Genomic DNA, 18,090 nt, shown 5'->3' on the forward strand with positions numbered 1-18,090 from the left:
GGGCAAGAGATTTATCTACTTCTTTCTGTGAACTTAATTCTCTACGTAATAAAGTCCTATGCTTCTCTGAATTTATTTATTAATGTATTCACTCACTTTTTTGAACACTTCAAACATAAATGAATAGTTAGTCATGTTCTGGGCATTATACTAGTAAGATGGGTGATATAGGGATGAAGTGAACATGTTGGTGGAGGTAGAAGTTAGCCCCTCCCTTTTTATAGCATTTCAGGTATTACTCCTACTTTTAATGAAGTTTCTTATATCTAAGCAGATCTGAATGTCCCAACTTTGTGTGTGTAGGGACAAGTACAGAAGGTTATTCTGACAAGCAAGATTTCATTAGAGAAAGGCAAGATATTTGAACCTTTTTATACCGTTTATTGGGGCAGGTCTAATGGACAATAATGTCAGCTGGTGATAATTCCAATACTTCATTTGAAGCTCATTTAATATGCACGCTTCATTTCCTTTTTTAGTAGCATTTTGAACAACCAGTTGACACTTTTTTTTAGGTGAATATTACTCTTAGGATCTTTGAAATCATTATATACTCTGTTTGTTTCAATAGCATAAAATTTATAAACTTTCTGCTGTAAGATGAATAAGGTCAGAGGATCTAGGGTAAAATATAATGACTATAGTTAAAACACTCTATTTTATAATTGAAATTTGCTAGGAGAGTAGTACTTAAATGATCTCACCACCCCTCACCCCCACCCCACTAATAAAAAAGAGAGAGAAAGATAAATATATGAGGTGATGACTGTTAATTAACTAGATGGAGGAGTCATGTATATCAAATCACCACAATATACACTTTAAATATCTTATAATTTTGTAAAGTTGAAATTTTAAAAAAATAGTATGAAATTTAAAACATTATAAATAAGGAGGCCATATTTAAGAAGCTTCTTATGAGGTAAATACAGTTTCAGTAGGTCGTGGTGGTTGGAAATGCTCTCCAGATGAATAGAACATACCATTTTGCGGTGACATCCATTGATATTGATTGGTTCAAGTACAGGTCATAAATAATTTTAGTGAAGCTGATATTTTTACTCATCTGGGATAAAAAAATAAATGGGCCTATTCCTCCATGAGCAGCTCACCATCTTGTTTCACAGGGAGGACAGGGAGACAAATATTTAGCTGGGTAAGTTAATGTTTTAAGTGTGCCTTCTGAGAATTTTGGAGAAGTGTATGGGAAACAAGGTTATAGAATTTTTGATATTTTTGTTGATGATTTCAGCACCTTATAAGCTAGTGGATAACTATTTCAATTTAATTCTCAGAGTGTTTTTTAAAAGGCTCATATAGGAAGCCCTTTCTTTATTGCAACACTTCATAGGTTCCTGTCTTTTTCAGTCTTCCATCACTGTGGATCATAACGGGCATTTTTAGGGAGGATGCATTTTGTCACTAGGATGTAAAGATGGGTCTTACCCATTGTCTTTAATCTACATGGGTCCTCTATTCTACATGAATCCGCAGATAAATTAGATACAAGAATCCATTTGGTTTAGTTAGTATCAGAACAACCAGTGAAGTATTTCCTGTGTTGGGAGAGAGGGTTATAATGAACTGAACAGAAAATGAAGCCTTGAATTCTACTTTGGGTGGATCTAATTTTTGCTTTGACTTTTCCCCTACTATCCTTCTTATATCCCTCCATACTTATAGGAGAAGTGGATATGGTCAGTAATTGTTAGATGCACGTTTATTTGTCCACTTTATTTTTATATACAAAATTAAATTGAAATCCTATATTTTTATTATGCACACTTTTGGCAGTATTATTGGTACCTTATTATTCTTGGATCTATTTTTAGAACATTCTCCAAAATCTTATTCATAGGACGTTTTTCAATTGCCAGAATGTTCCAGTCAGTTTTCTACTACATAGCAGCAATTAGGGCCACCCGTCTCTCTGGGGGTCTTGGACAATGCTCATAAAAGGTGCAGGAGATATTAATTATTTCCTATTCACACTCATCCCTTCTTAGAAAATTTGCTCATAGATCTTCTCAGGGAACTTAATTCTATGGGCTCTGGCAAGAGAGTGAAGGACCAGATAACCCTGCTATCTTGGCTACAAGTAATTTGACCAGGGTGGGTAACAGATGTGTATATAGAGGCCGAACCTACTTTTATGGATATCCAAGTTGGGTCCTGGTACACTACTGAATTAGAAAAGATGAAGGGAGGGAGGCAGGGAAGGAGGAGGGGAGGGAGAAAGAGACAGAGTGAGAGAGAGAGAGAGATTGATTTCCAGTTCCTTTTGATTCTATTGGTTCTAGTCCCTACGGCTTCATGTGATTGTTATCATTTCTTATAATAGGTCCTCCTTTTCTGAAGTGAGTTTTAGTGGGCTTATGTTTCCTATGACCTCATATCTAAGATATGATAAATTGTGTATTGGACAATTTTTCAGCACAGAGGTACAAATAGAGGATTTGTTCCTTAGTAATACTTAATTAGTAAAGACTAGGATTATGACAGTGACAACAATTAAGATCCACTTCAACCATTGGTTTTAGAGATAACCAAGTATTTAAGACAAGCCATGATCAGCTGATGCCTGGCTAGCTCTGTTGGTAGAGCATGAGACTCTTAAGACAAGCCATGATCAAAGCAACTTCATGATGATATTTTATGTTCATACGTTCTAATTTAGCCTCAATTAATCAGTGGTTCTTGGGAATATATAGATATTCATTTCCAGTGTGGTACTTATCAAGCTTTCAAAAAATAGCCAATTAATGCTATTAGAAAATATGGATAAACTAGTAGAAAATAATTATAAGAAATAATAATTCAGATATTACCATTAAATAACCCCTATTCAAATAGTTCATGTCAGATAAATATCAAAAACCCAGATGCCATTAAATGATATTTCCTGAGTCTGAGAATCAGGTTGGTTACATAAGACTTAGGCACATCTGAAATCTCTATCTTATGTAAAAACGGAAGTATGCAAATGACAGAATAACAATCTTTTAGGATTTCTTTTTTTATTATTTGTTTTTTATTTTTTGAGGGGAGCAACCCTTGGTTGACTTCAAAAATTACAAGGACTTTGTCAGCTTACAATCCTTTATTTTTTATTTTTATTTTTATTTTTTATGCCTACAGCACCTGGTCTTCCTAGGTAGTCTCTCATCCAAGTACTAACCAGGCCCGATCCTGCTTAGCTCCGAGATCAGATGGGATCGGGCTTGTTCAGGGCGGCATGGCCATAGACTCTTTTAGGATTTCTTGTTATGTTTCAACCTGGTAAGATTTGGAAGGCAATTATATATAATTTCTACTACAAATTAAAAAGAATTATGGTTCTTAGATAAAGTAAAACATAGTTAACCAATTTGAAGTAGTAAAATAAAAATTTAGAGACGTACAGTATTTTTTAGTTAAGAACAGTGACATGGTAAGCATTACCATGCTGGGGAGAAAAAAAGCTTATTTCAAGTAACACATCTGATGACTTGCACAAACACACAGCACACCTCCCAGAGTTTGCATGGAGTCTACCTTTATTTAAAAAAAATTAAGAATACAGCGAACAACTGAACATTAACAAAATTAAAAACTTTTATGCTTCAATGGACACCATACAGAGATAATCCACAGAATGGTAGAAAATTTTGGCAAATCATATGTCTGATAGAGACTTTATCTAGAATACATAAAGAACTATTGCAACTCAATAATAAAATAACAACCCAATTTAAAAAGGAACAAAAGATGACTCTCCCTTAAGTGTGTTAGGCCAGCAAGTGGCGAAGGGAGACTGAGATGTTGTTATCACTAGTAGTGATCGTGTGATGTAGCTTGGTGGGATCAAGACCTTAGAGATAGCCAGAAAGGGTGAAAATGGTGATAATAAAAAACAGCTGCCCTGGAGGCCAAAATTTATCATCAAATTGAGTGTTATTTTGGTGACTTCAATTTGCCCCAGAAAAAAATTTTAAAGAAACAGATCAAATTGGATGAAGGCTGGGTAACTTTGGAGATAATGATGAAATTTAGCAGGTTAAACCTTTGATGTAATAGTAGAAGCATTGAGCAGATCAAAGGCAGAACTCATAGAAATAAGTGAAGCTAAAACTAGAATCAGATTTTCAAGCAAACCCCTCTCCGAAGTGACTGATGAGTATAAAAATAATGTAAAAAACATCTAATTTAAAAGTTTCCCAACTGATGCAACCTTTGTTGACATAAAAAGAATGGTTAGAAGATAAAGGTCAAGTACTGAATATTCAGATGAGAAGAACATTGCACAAAGCATTTAAGGGGTCGACATTTGCTATGTTTCACAGCATTGAATCTGCTAAGAAGTTTGTTGAGTTTCCTGGCCAGAAGGACAAAGATAGGGACCTTGCTTTTCAAGTAAGATTCCTTTGGGAAAAGAGTCTAAATTAAATGGAAGCTAAATTTCCAGATAAATAAGAGCAAAACAAAACAAAACAAAAGTTAGCAGAAAGTGCTGAAATGAAATCTGTTTTCTACAAGGTCTCATACAGAATCACTTTTATAGTATTGCTTGACTAGCATTCATTAGTTAACACGGTTGGCTTGTTCTGATCTCCACATTCAGATGTGTTGTGAGGAGATACTGCACTACGACTAACAGTGCTTGCTTTTTAGAAAAAAAGGAGAAAATTATCTTAAGTAATGGTTCAAGAAAAAAAAAACTGTATTTCCCTGGGCATTGTTTCTGTTTCAGAGAGCCACCTCACCCTCGATCAAACCATATTTCCAGGCATAGTGAAGACACAGTCTCCTTTCCCTCTGAAATTGGGCTAGTTGAGGGGAAAGAGTGAATTGGGGCATGAAGTGATAGCAAATCAGTGGATTCTGGGAAGAGTGAGTAGATGACCTAGAATTACTGTATTGAAGGAAGTAGAATCAGCACCATTTATAGTCACTTAAATAAAGGAAGATTTATTTATAATTCCAGCAGAGTTACTGTATACTTCAAATGTCGGATCCTGCTGCCTTCTTGGTGTATTGGCGGAATCTCACTGAGCCTTCACTTACCAACTCTATGTATCATAACTGTTTAGACTATATCATTGTTTCAATCCATGGCTTCCAGAATTCATTCAAGGTATTTAAATCAGCAGTTGGAGTTGTGATAATGAGGTATGACAAAGATATATACATATTCCCTTTCGGTGAATATGTATACTACATATACACTATCCTTCAGTGAATGACATCATAATCACCCAGTTTCTCATGTCACTGTGGGCTGAAACCTGGAAGTTATCCTCACTCCCACCACATCCAGTGAATAATCAATTATTATAAATTAGAGCTGCCAAATAGCTCTTGAATCTACCCACTCTGTTCCCCCTTCACTACTTCGACTATGATCCAAACCACCTCTCACCTGGCCCATTGTAAGAACCTTTGATCTCTCTCTCCATATCTACTTCCAGTTTTAATATGCACTCAATACAGAGTGATTAAAAAGTACAGACCTGACCACATCATTCTCTGCTTAAAATATTTGATGGCTACCTATTCCTCTTCAGTTAAAGATCGAAATCTTTAACATGGTCTCTTAGCCCTAACAAGTCTAATTGGTCTCTGCTTACCTCTTCAACATTATTCTTTCTCCTGTTCTCTACCCATGAACCCTGTTTCTTCCAACATGCCATATTTCTCCTACCTCAGGACCTTAGCATAAGCCGTTTTCTATGCATTAAATTCTCTTTCTATATTCTTTCCCCACAAATTTCTTTTTGAAATAACAACCTCTACTCATTATTTAGCTTTATCTCAACTTTCATTTACTTAGTCAGTCCAAATATGTGTTAATTGCTCCTTTAGCTAGTAGGGAGCAGGAGTTTGGGTAGTCAGTTACTAGTAGACTTTATGAAGCAAAGAAAACTTTAATAACAGTTGACATTGCACTGTTGGAAGGTATGATGAGTGGGCCCTCACAAAATACAGATAGTTTATTAAAATTTCTCATAACTAGTTTTGTGAATTATTATATGATTTCTTTCCAACTGAGCCAAATTAAATTCCCCTTTCTTGCTGAGCAGTATTTCCTAATGACTTCTATCCTGGTCAGATTCAACACATTTTTGTTCACTTTTTCTCTTTTTCAAAGTTCCAGTCTTATACCAGTTCAAAGATCATATCTTCCCACTTCCCTTGTGCAGATTAGAACTGTGACTCTAGTGTATTGAAATGGAGGAAGGGACATCTCTGATTCTAAGACATCTTTCCCTCTAAGACTGCTTCACATGACTGGTTGTTTTTAACTCATCCTTGTGCACGAGATCACGCACATTCTGGAGAACTTGCACATATTCACTGACACACACACGCCTACCTCAGCCTCCTGCCTTGACTGCAATCCAAGAGTCTTCTGAGATCGCCTTTGTCATTACTCACTGTTTTCTGAGGCTTGATTCCCAACATCCACTCTGGACTCAGAACCTAATGTGATTGCCTTACTTGGGGGGGTGGGAGTGAATGAGAAGTGTGTACACTGCCCACAAGATGTGCATCCCAGCATCCAGGTTGTGTTTGAGTGTAGCTAGTACTGTTGTCTGCCAGGCTCTGGAAAGCTCTTTCAGTCAGAAGAGCCATGTTCACACAGCATCTGCATGGCTCTCAGTGAGTAACATATGCTCTAATTACTACATTAGCACACTAGGTAGTGGTGTGCTAGTGGGGCTGTACTGGCTAGATGGAGCCGATTGTGAGCATTACTTCCCAACTCCACATTCAGTGACTTCACATTGTAGCTTGAGATCAGCTGTGTGGGAGAATTTATACCAGGAACATAGCAAATCCTTTAAATCAGGAAATCAGTTCCCCTCTCCACCCTGAGAGCTAGTTTATCATCATGGCTGTTCAGACTGCAATCATGTCCTCATGTTTTGTTTTGTTTTTAAACTTGATGAAAGGTGACTTTTTTTCTGGTTCACTTTATTGGGAACTGGTGGACAGAGTGGTTAGCCTTTGAGTAGATAATAAGGACATAAATTGTCTGAAGCAATTTTAAGAACACTAATAAAACCAGCTAAGAGTCTGCTTTTTTATTATTGTTGTGTGCTGGCAATTCTAAACCATGTCTGATAAAATACACCTCCCCAAAAAACTTTTGCTCATTTAAGTTCTAAACAATTGCTGTAGTAACTGTTGAGTTTTGATAATATATATAATATATATGTATATTTTAATAGAGTTTATTTTTTTAGAGTAATTTTAGATTCACAACAAAATTGAGTGGGAGGTACAGAGATTTCCTGTATTCCCCCTTCCCCACACATACACAGCCTCCCCCATTATCAACATCTGGCATTTGTAAACCTATCCCAAAACATCATCACTCAATGTCCACAGTTTGCATTAGGGTTCATTCTTGGTGTTGCACATTCTATGGGCTGTGACAAAAATAGAATGACACATATCTACATTTTAGTATCTACAATATAGAATAGTTTCACAGCCCTAAAAATCCTCCATGTTCTACCCGTTCTTTCCTTTTTGATCTTTTTATCGTCCCCCTAGTTTTGTCTTTTCCAGAATGTCTTATAGTTGGAATCATACAGAATGTAGCCTTTTCAGGTTGGCTTCTTTCAAGTAGTAATATGCATTTAAGATTCCTTCATGTCTTTTCATGACTTAATATTTCATTTCTTTTTAGTGTTGAATAATATTTCATTGTTGGAGGTACCACAGTTTATTTATCCATTCACTTACTGAAGGACATCTTGGTTTCTTCCAAGTTTTGGTAATAATGAATAAAACTGCTATAAACACCTGGGTGCAAATTTTTGTGTAGACAGTTTTCAGCTCATCCAGGTAAATACTAAGGACTGCAATTGCTGAATTGTATGGTAAGGGTGTGTTTAGTTTTATGAGGAATTGTCAAACTATCCTCCAAACTGGCTCTACCACTTTGCATCTCCCCCAGTAATAAATGAGAGTTTTGCTCCACATCCTTGCCAGCATTTGGTGGTGTCAGTATTTTGGATTTTGGCCCTTCTAATACTGCAATTCAGACTAACTTCTAGGTCCTTCACATTTTTCTCCAAACCCCAAAGGACCCCAATCACCAAAAGAATACATTACTGATGGTAACACATAAAACAACAATAACAAAGAAGCTACTCTGTCTTGGAGTTACACATTTATGTCTGCCTCCACCTTATATAGTGACTCCATAATAGTGGAATCCTATTCATCTCTTTCTTCCTAGCTCACCGCTTTTACATAGGAACTAAAGAAATTAGACTTCCCCATAGTTCAACTTTGGATGTGTTATTCTTAAACCAAAAAAAGTGCATGTATATTCTCCTAAAATATCCAGTCTTTTCCAATTTCCTTCCATTTGTTGATTTCATTCCATTCACTCAAATCACCTTCTCTACTAACAGTCACCTGTTGAAATTCGACACATTTCACAAGGCACCACTTTAAACTCACTCATGCATTTCCCCTGAATACTTCACTTCACCTTTCCCTCTCCTGAATTACATATCTACTTTCCTGAGTTTCATGTTCCAGTCTTCCACATTATAGATTTTTTTTTTATTGCATTGGTTATAACTACTTTTCAAGGGGAGGTTCTGAGTTGTTCTTATCAATTCATCACTTGGTATATTGAACGCTCAATCTCTGGTTAAAGAACAAATCAGTCAGAAAACTGGCAATGAGCTTTATTAGAATCTGCTTTAGGGTCTTCTGGGGATTAAGGAATCAGAAGAGAAAAGGTGTGGATCTCTTCACTTTAGTGTTTTGAAACATTAAGAAATAAATGAATGAAAAATTATACTTGATTTATGTAGAATTTGTCTTGGGGGTTAATTACTTTCTATATTTGTATCATAATCTTGAGGAAAAGTCAACGCATATGTCATTGGCTTTGGACGAGGTGGCTTTGTAATTTTTTTACGTGCTTCCAGTTCCACGATATTGAGGCAACAATATCTCCCATTTTCACATAGTACTTGACGTATTTCACTTATTTTGCATATTTTCCTGCAGTGTCCTTGTATATATTCACCCCAGCATTTCTTAAGTTGTTCAGTTACTGTGCACATAAAGAACAATAGGCCAACGTCAGTATTTGAGACCAAAAGGCAACTTTGAACATGGGGTGGATAGAAAATGTTTGCAGGGATTAGGTGTATGGGAGATCCACAAGGCATATACCCAAAATATCCCACAAAGGATGCCCCAAGAAGATAAACCTCAGTGTTTATGTCTAACTCATTTCTCATATTTAGTTCCTCCAAGATTTTGGGCTTTCAGCCAACATCTGGTGGACTCCACCAAGAGCATCAGATCTTGTTTGGGAAAATAAAGGACCTAAATTCTTTAGGCTATGACACTATGCTCCATCTGGGAACCTCAGCAAATCTACCTCCATTTGAATGTTCTCAGGATACTACTTTTTTACTATTGCCCCACCTCTGATACTCAGACAATAATAATTTCTTTACTATGTATGTATGTCTGAGTCGAACTATGCTCTTGGGTTCAGGCTCACTACCATGGTCAAGAATAACGTCCTTATTGTCCAGTCACGTATATTTTCCCCTCAATAATCTTCCTCCCCTATTAATTTGTAGCATTGTACATTCTGTCAATGCATATCTTCCTTTGGCTTTACGTCATCACAATAATCTTGATTTTATCCCTCTACAACTCCTCATTTTTCCTCCACCTCCATAGGCAAGAATGTCTCTAATGTTCAGCTCTAGACCTTTGCTCACCTTGATATATATTCTTTCCTTTAGTGATCTGAAATATTTTCAATGACCTAAAAGTTAGGATGTTCAAATTTTGGCTCCGGGGCTTGTACAATCTCCTGGAATAGATCTTAGAAGATGAAGACTGAAAACAAAGATGCTATCTCCAACCCCAGATTCTAGAGCTCCTTTGATTCTTAAGAGTTTAGGGGGCCAGGGACAGACCATTACTATTCCTATAATAAGAGACAAATGTAAGAGATCTGGTTTTGAAAGAGAAAGGAAAACTAATTTTTAAGTTCTTAGTATGTGCCAAGCTAGATGTTTCACAAATGTTATATAATTTAACAAAGCCCCCATGAGCCAGAAATCATTATCTCCACAAGTGACAAAACAGGCTCAGAGAGTCTTCACCATTTATTGAAAGTTGACAAACTAGCAGTAAACACTGAAGCCACGTTTCTCAAACTGACTCCAAAGTCTGTGCTTCTTCCACTATTTACACAGTGTAGTAAAATAGACTAATAAATATGGAATATGGTTGGGTGCCAGAGTAAAAACTGTATCCACAGAAATAAGGGCATCCCTAGATATTGAGCTCATTTCTTTCTATAATGTGACCTTCCCAGAGGAAATTAGGATCTCTTTTCAGCTCCAAGTACTCCTTTTTAAGACTAGTACCATGGTAGAAGGCCTTAGGAAGAGGGAATTTCTGATGATGTTGGGTAGACTTCAGCTATCTCTAGTGGATCTATCTTATTATACTGTGACTTATGAAATTACCTCAGATTCTTAAAAATATTCCATCCCATTGTTGATTTGCGTGAGTCCCGGGGAAGCTCTGGATTACCTGTGGGTTTCTGGAATAGCAGAATTGCAATGATCAGGATGAGCTTCATGGCCAGGCTTCTCAAAGGAGGTAGCAGCCAAAGCTCTTGGTCCAGTGAATTGCACACCATGTCACCTTCCTCAGAGACTTGAATTCTTATGCACTGAACCAGAACACATGGTACGATATGAAGTGTGCCCCCAAACTTCTGAACTGTGGAATTTGCATCATGTGGGCAGGCACAGGAAATTTGAGGTCACCCATTTTACCCCCACATGGAATTCAGAGACACAGCGTGTTCCATTTCATCACACCTGATGCCATTCTGTGGGCCGTGGACTGCTGGTGATAAGAGTCTGTGCTTTCTCTACTTTGGCTCCCTGCCCAGCTAGACCAAGGCAGACATGTACTCACTTCTATGAATGAATGAGGCAATATAAATAATGAAACCCATTCCATTTACTGCATTCAGCTAAGTCAAGGATCTCTGGGTGACTGTCAATCCAATTTCAGTCAATCCAAATACTAGCCAATTTTCATTTTCATATCCTAGATTAATTATTCAAAGACAAGCAATGTAAAATAATGGAAGAATAATAGGATGACTAAAATAAAAATTTCATTTAGAAACAGCAAAAAATGAAGAAAAGACAGAGATAACATAGCATAAAGCATTGTCCTGATGGACTATAATAGCAAGAATCCCCCCTCGCACCCCCCCCAGTATAGAGAACTCTTTAGTTAATTTGTATTCTTTCTGCTCTTCTTTCTGCTAAGATTTTCCTTGCTCATTGATCTCAGTGGCCATATCTTGGAGGAAGTTGGAGGAGTGGGGAAATTCTCCTGGAGACTCTGCTACTTTAGCAACACATTTCCTGTTAGTGCAGGTTTAGGAGATTGTGTGAATAATTTTGTTACACAAGCTTTGACTTCTATGGCATTATAGCTCTTTTGAAAGACAGACTTTCCTTTGACTGGCTTTCAGTCATTTTCATGTCTAAGACCAACCTAGAAATCTTTTTGAATCATAACAATTTATCCTGTATTCCAACTGAGTACTATAATTGATAAAATAAGCTTTGAGGGATTATACCATCTTTATAGCCCTTAGTTTAACAACCTTTCAGTCAGGCTCTGACTGTATGTGGTCCAATACAATAGCCTCAAGACTGTGTAGATGAACTAATTGAATTTATAGTAGTATCAATGTATGCTTCTGTGTAATGCCACTGGCAACACTTGCCTATCTAAATATAGAAATGTACAACAGATAGTTGGATTAATACAGGGTTGTAATGTGTCCAAGGAATTAAATGTCTAAAGGAAGAGGAACAAAGGAGTCCTAGTTATTGGCTGGAGTTTTATTGAAGTAAATCATTTTTATTGAAGCAAAACAAAATATTTTTGATAGAGAAATATAAACAGGGCAGGTCTGATAAATTGATCTTTGAGTTTTGAAGATGAAAGAGTTTTTAAAATATTTGTTCATATATTTATATTTACAAAATGTATTGCTTATACAATGGAGAGAACATTCTGTACTTAACCTGTACTGTCTTCTTCACCAACTACTTGATTAGAAAACTTACATTCCTTTGTCTCATAGATAACAAACATTAAGACTGCATCTTAGAAAAAATGGTGTCTCTCTACTCCCACTTCAGTAATATGTGTGCTTGCATGTGTGTATGCATGTCTATATGTGTGTCTTTTCTGTCCCCTATTGCCAGAGTCTATGAACCTAGATTTCCATAAAGAGTCTTCTTTTTCCCCAAATCCTCTTAGGGCTTGACCAGTAGGTGTTCCCATGAGCAAGATGGCATGAATAAAGAACACAACGTTTCTTAGTGAGGAAGAAATCACCAATCAGTACATACTGTTAAATCTAAGGATCTCAAAGTCCACTAGGACATTGAAAAGAACAAAATGTTTGATATACTACTTATAAAAGAGCATAAGTATAAGAAATTTCTGGATAATTTATCCACCAAGCTCCACTGAGTTGAAGAGTTAGGAGAACAAATTACAGCTGACCATTGAACAATGCGAAGTTTAGGGGTGCTGGCCCTCGCAAAGTTGAAAATCTACATATAACTAGGCATTTGATTATTTAAATGGGTCAGCCAAGGAAGTTGTGTTTGTTTGAAAGATTTTTGTTTTATTTTTCTCTTAATGTCAATTAAAAACAATATTTAAAAAATAGATTTATTATGTAACATGTGATTTATTAACAAGAATCAAGAAATATAAAAATCAAAAAAAAGAAAAGAAATAACCAGCAGCATGACTACTATCTAAACAAAACATCTGGAAAAATGTTGTATAGCATTCTAAAATTTTTCTTTAATAGAATGAAAATAGCTTTATTGTTTAACCCAGATATCAGCTTATGGGACATTCCTGGTTAACAGAAAAGATGTAGTAAAATTGTCTCGCACTTCCACTTCTTGGCTTTTGAAAGTCTAGGGTCCTTCAAATTTCTGCTAGCTCCAGAGATGTTTACATTCCTAAGGATATACTGGTCTTCTGAATTCTCTGTCTTCACAGAGAGCAGAATAGAAAGAATACAATAGGATGATTTCTCAAACCTGGGCAAGGTGTTCTTATGGATAAGGGCTAATTTTGAAGGAAGCATGAGTGCTGCTCCTTTCATCAGATAGATGAGTTTTCTCTTAGTTTAGGTAAGTACCACACTTATGCCTAAGCAAAGGGTTTCCCCACCCTGGGTTGTATGCTCTGGAGAGTCCCTATTCTTGCCCTCATCTGGCTGCTTCTCTTCCTGTAGTGCAAAATGTCACTGAAGCCAAAGGGATATGTTAATCTAGACACTGCTTTCACTGCTTTATCCTTCTAGATTATGCTCTGGGTAACTGGAACCCAGAATCCATACTCTAATTGTCTGTGGCCTCCTTCCCAAGTCTGTATGTCTTTACATATATCTTCCCAAGGCCCCTCACAGTTTGGGAAGTAAAAAGAATCAAGCTGCAGGATGGAATCTGGAGCCCTGAGTTTGGTTCTCTTTGGGATGCCATGTTCTGGGATAAAACTCCAAAGAGTCTGGAAATGTAAAATTTAAACTTGGCTTTGCAGATGTATTTGTCTAAGTAAGGGGATATAATTTATTTTTTTTTAGTAATTTGTATGATTTATAATTTTTAAGTACTTATTAGCTATGTGGGCCTCCATTTGCATTTTCCCCCAGGCTTCATCAATGTAAGGGCGTTCTCGAATGAAGGTTTTCCTCTTTGATTTACACAACTATTTTTTTTTTTAAGGTATAGCATATAAGCAAACAGTTTTCCCAGGTAGTTTCCTTAAGAAATGAGGCAATAAAGTTTCAGATATAGAATCAATATAGAGAAATCAGTTACATTTCTAAATGTAACTAACAGCAAAACATCTGAAAAATAAAGAAAACTATTCCATTCATGGTAGCATCAAAAACAATAAAATTAAATTTAACCAGGGAAGTAAAAGATGTTTGCAATAAAAACTCTTGGACCCTGATGAAAATAATTGAAGAAGACACAAACAAATGGAAAGATATGCCAGTGGTCATAAATTGGAAGAATTAATATTGTTAAAATGTGCATATCACCCAAAGCCATCTAGAGATTCAACGCAATCCCTATCAAAATTCTAATGGCATTTCTCATAGAAATAGAAAAAATAATCTTAAAATTTGTATGGAACCATAAAAGACCCTAAGTAGATAAAGCAATCCTGAGAAAGAACAAAGCTGGAATCATTACACGTCCTGATTTCAAACTATATTAGAAAGCTATAACAATCAAAACAGTATGATACTGGCATAAAAATAGACAAATAGACCAATGGGACAGAATAGAGAACCCAGAAATAAACCCCTGCATATATGGTCAACTAATATTTGACAAAGAAGTCAAGAATACTGATGGGAAAGGATAGTTTCTTCAATAAATGGTGTTGGGAAAACTAGATAACCATATCAGAACAATAAAATTGGACTCTTACCACTTACAAATATTAACTCATAATGATTCAAAGACTTAAACATAAGACCTGGTATCATAAAACTCCTAAAAGAAAACATAAGGAAGAAGCTTCTTGATATTGATCTAGGCAATGTTTTTTTTATATGACACCGAAAGTGGAAGCAACAAAAGCAAAAATCAACAAGTGGGACTACATTAAACTAAAAGATTTCTGAGCAGCAAAAGAAACAATCAATAAAATGAAAAGCAACTTACAGAATGGGAACTATATATGCAAATAATATGTCAGATAAGAAATTAAAGCCAAAATATATGACGAACTCATACAACTCAATTTGATTTAAAAAAATGGGCAGAGGAACTAAATATACATCTAAATCGCAAAACGGTATATAAAACCATTTATTATCAGTAATTACTTTAAATGTAAATGGATTAAACTCTCCAATTGAATGACAGAGATCGGCAAAATTAATTTTAAAAAATTCCCAAAACATGATCTAACTATATGTTGCTTAAGAGAGACTTATTTAGATTCAAAGAAACAAATAGGTGGGAAGTGAAAAGATGGAAAAAGGTACTTCATACAAACAGTAACCAAAAGAGAGCTGGGATGGCCTTATTAATGTAAGACAAAATAGACTTTAAGTCAAAAACTGTTATGATACAGAGTGGGACATTATCTATTAATAATAGAGTCAGTTCATCATGAAGATATAAAAAACGCAAGTCAGAACCAAAATCAGATAATACTTCACACCTACTAATATAGTTAAAATTTTAAAAAAGAAAAATAAAAAATATTGGTGAGGATGTGGAGAAATTGGAAGCTTCCTGCATTGTTGACTGAAATATAAAATTATGCAACCACAATTGAAAACAATTTGGCACTTCCAAATAAGGTTACACATAAAATTACCATATGATCCAACAATTCCACTAGATATGTACCTAAAATTTATGTATGTTCCCCTCAAAATTGAAAACAGGGATGTGAGCAGATACTTGTACTTAAATGTGCATAACAACAGTAATCACGATAGCCAAAAGTTAGAAATAACCCAAATGTTCATCAATAGAAGAATGGGTAAACAAAATGTGATCTATACATACAAAAGAATATTATTCAGCCATAGAAAGAAATGAAGTTCAGATTACATTCTCCAACATGGATAAAACTTGAAAATTCTCTGCTAAGCAAAGTAAGATGGACACAAAAGAAATTATATTATATTATTTCATTGATATAAAACATCTAGACTAGGCAAATTAAGAGAGAGAGAAAATACATTAGAGGTTATCAAGGCCTGAGGGGAATGAAAAATGGGAGTTATTGCTTAATAATTACAGAGTTTTTTGGGAGGAGTCATGAGAGGAATTTGGAAGATATAGCAGTGATGGTTGCACATTCTGAATGTATTTAATGTCACTGAATTGTACACTTAAAATGGCAATTTTATGTTATATGTATTTTACCACAATTTTAAAAAGCGATGCAAGAGGAATTTTTTTTTTTACTAGATATTCCTTGTCTTTGAGGAAATTATTTTGATCTTTTAATTTTCTTTTAACATATGTAATATTTATCTTTGTTATTTTATTTATTTCATTATTATTTAAATGTGTATGTATGCATGAGAAAGAGAGAGTTAGTTCTGTAATTGAAAACCTTGGGTAACTCTTAAGGTATCTGACTTTCACTAAATCAAAAGTCTCCACTAGGAGGAGGTATTTACCTAGATTATCCTTAGACCGTTGATTTCATTTTTCAAAAACTTTCAACCCTGTGAACCATTGATATGCATATCAAAAAGATAAAAAATAAACAAGCCGGTTGGCTTAGATGAGAACTATCTCCATCATTCAGGCAATACAAATTTTTCACAGGAATATCTTTTATATCAAAAGAAATTGACATAGAAGAAATCTTTATTGGAGGCAAATGTAAATTTAAGAGAATTAAACTCTGAGGTCCCCAGATCACCACTCTTCACCTTTGCCATGAACCTTTACACGGTGTAAGTTTTAGTAAAGAAATTGGTTTTATTATTGATAGTCTTCTTGTGGACATGAGTTTCCTTTCTAGGTGACTTGTTGTGGAGTCACCTATAAGCATCAAGTAAGGACAATCAGTTAAGTCTGAGGAGTTATGAGAAGTATATAATGCTTCATATTGTTTAAGTGTTATTTCTGAAGGTTGTTGGTAAGTTAATAATGGTAAATATATGCATAAATATAGGTCTTAATAGTAAGGACAAATCACTAATAAATAAAAAATAGATAAATACTTCAAAACAAAATGTATGATATTCAAATCAGTAGGAGAAAATGTGATCTATCCAGTAGAAGCTATGATATGAGAAATAAGTAGAGCATAACCAGAGGGCAGGAAAAAGTCCTGACATATCAGTAAGTTATAATACTGCAGGTATCCATAGTTTCTTTCTTTCTTTCTTTTTTTTTTTTTTATCACTGAGTAGTATTCTTGGCAAGTATGTACATTGTTTAAACATTCACCTATTATGGGACATTTTGGTTACTCTATTACATATGAAATTGTTATGAACAATCATCAAAAAGTTTTGTGTGGACATGTTTTCATTTCTCAGGGATAAATGCCCAGGAGGACAATTTCTGGTTTGTATAATAAGTAGGTGTACATTTTCTTATTTTTAGAAACTACCAAATTATTTTCCAGAATGGCTGTACCATTTTACATTGCCACCAGCAATATATGAAAGATCCAGTTTTTCCTCATCCTTGCCAGTATTCCAGGTTGTCACTATATTTCATTTTTACTGTTTTGATAGGTGTGTTATGATATCTTATAGTGATCTTAATTTGCATTTCCCTATTTGCTAATAATGTTAAATATGTTTTCATATGATTATTTACCATCTGAATATCCTCTCTGGTGAAAAATCTCTTCATGTCTTTTGATTTTTTTCTAAATGGATGGTTTATCTTTAACTTTTTAAAATTGAAGTATGTTTGACATGTAACATTGTGTAAGTTTGAAGCATACATGTTGATTAATACATTTATATATTGTAATCTGATTGCCATTGTAACACTAGCTAGCACCTCTATCACATCACATAATTATTATTCCCTTTTTGTGGCAGGAATAATTAAGATGTAGTCTCTTAGCAAGTTTAATGTCTATAATACAATATTGTTGTCTATAATCATAATACTATGCATTAGATCTCCAGGGTTTGTTTATCTACTAGTTGCACTAGTAAGTTTGTATTCTTACAGTGTCTCCCTAACACCCAAATCTCCAGCAATTCTGTTTTTTTTTTTTAATCCAGCCAGCCACTCTGTGCCTTTGATGAATTCAATCCATTTACATTTAGAGTAGTTATTGTAATGTAAAGACTTACTACTGCTATTTTATTGATTGCTTTCTGGTTATTTTGTATTTCCATTGTTTCTTTTTTCCTCTGCTTCTGTCATTATAAATTGGTGATTTTCTGAGGTGGTATGTTCTCTGTTTCCCTTTTAAAAAAATCTTTTGTGACTCTGCCTTAGATTTTTGCTTTGTGGTTACCATGAGGCT

At 35.1% G+C, this 18,090-nt stretch overlaps 1 protein-coding gene and 2 pseudogenes across 1 annotated transcript; 1 reads left to right on the forward strand and 2 right to left on the reverse strand.

Moving 5' to 3' along the window:
* Positions 1-184: 184 nt before the first annotated feature.
* On the forward strand, positions 185-4,554 carry LOC111731621 (annotated as a pseudogene).
* On the reverse strand, positions 3,130-3,247 carry LOC111731627 (annotated as a pseudogene).
* Positions 4,551-10,624, reverse strand: DEFB127 (defensin beta 127). The gene is made up of 3 exons (XM_011380169.1): positions 10,576-10,624; positions 8,843-9,064; positions 4,551-4,642 (listed from the first exon to the last, which is right to left on the reverse strand). The coding sequence occupies exons 1-3, from the start codon at positions 10,622-10,624 to the stop codon at positions 4,551-4,553; spliced, it is 363 nt and encodes a 120-aa protein (XP_011378471.1).
* Positions 10,625-18,090: the final 7,466 nt, after the last annotated feature.

The sequence above is a fragment of the Pteropus vampyrus genome, unplaced genomic scaffold, assembly GCF_000151845.1.
Source record: "Pteropus vampyrus isolate Shadow unplaced genomic scaffold, Pvam_2.0 Scaffold388, whole genome shotgun sequence".
Lineage (NCBI taxonomy): Eukaryota > Metazoa > Chordata > Mammalia > Chiroptera > Pteropodidae > Pteropus > Pteropus vampyrus.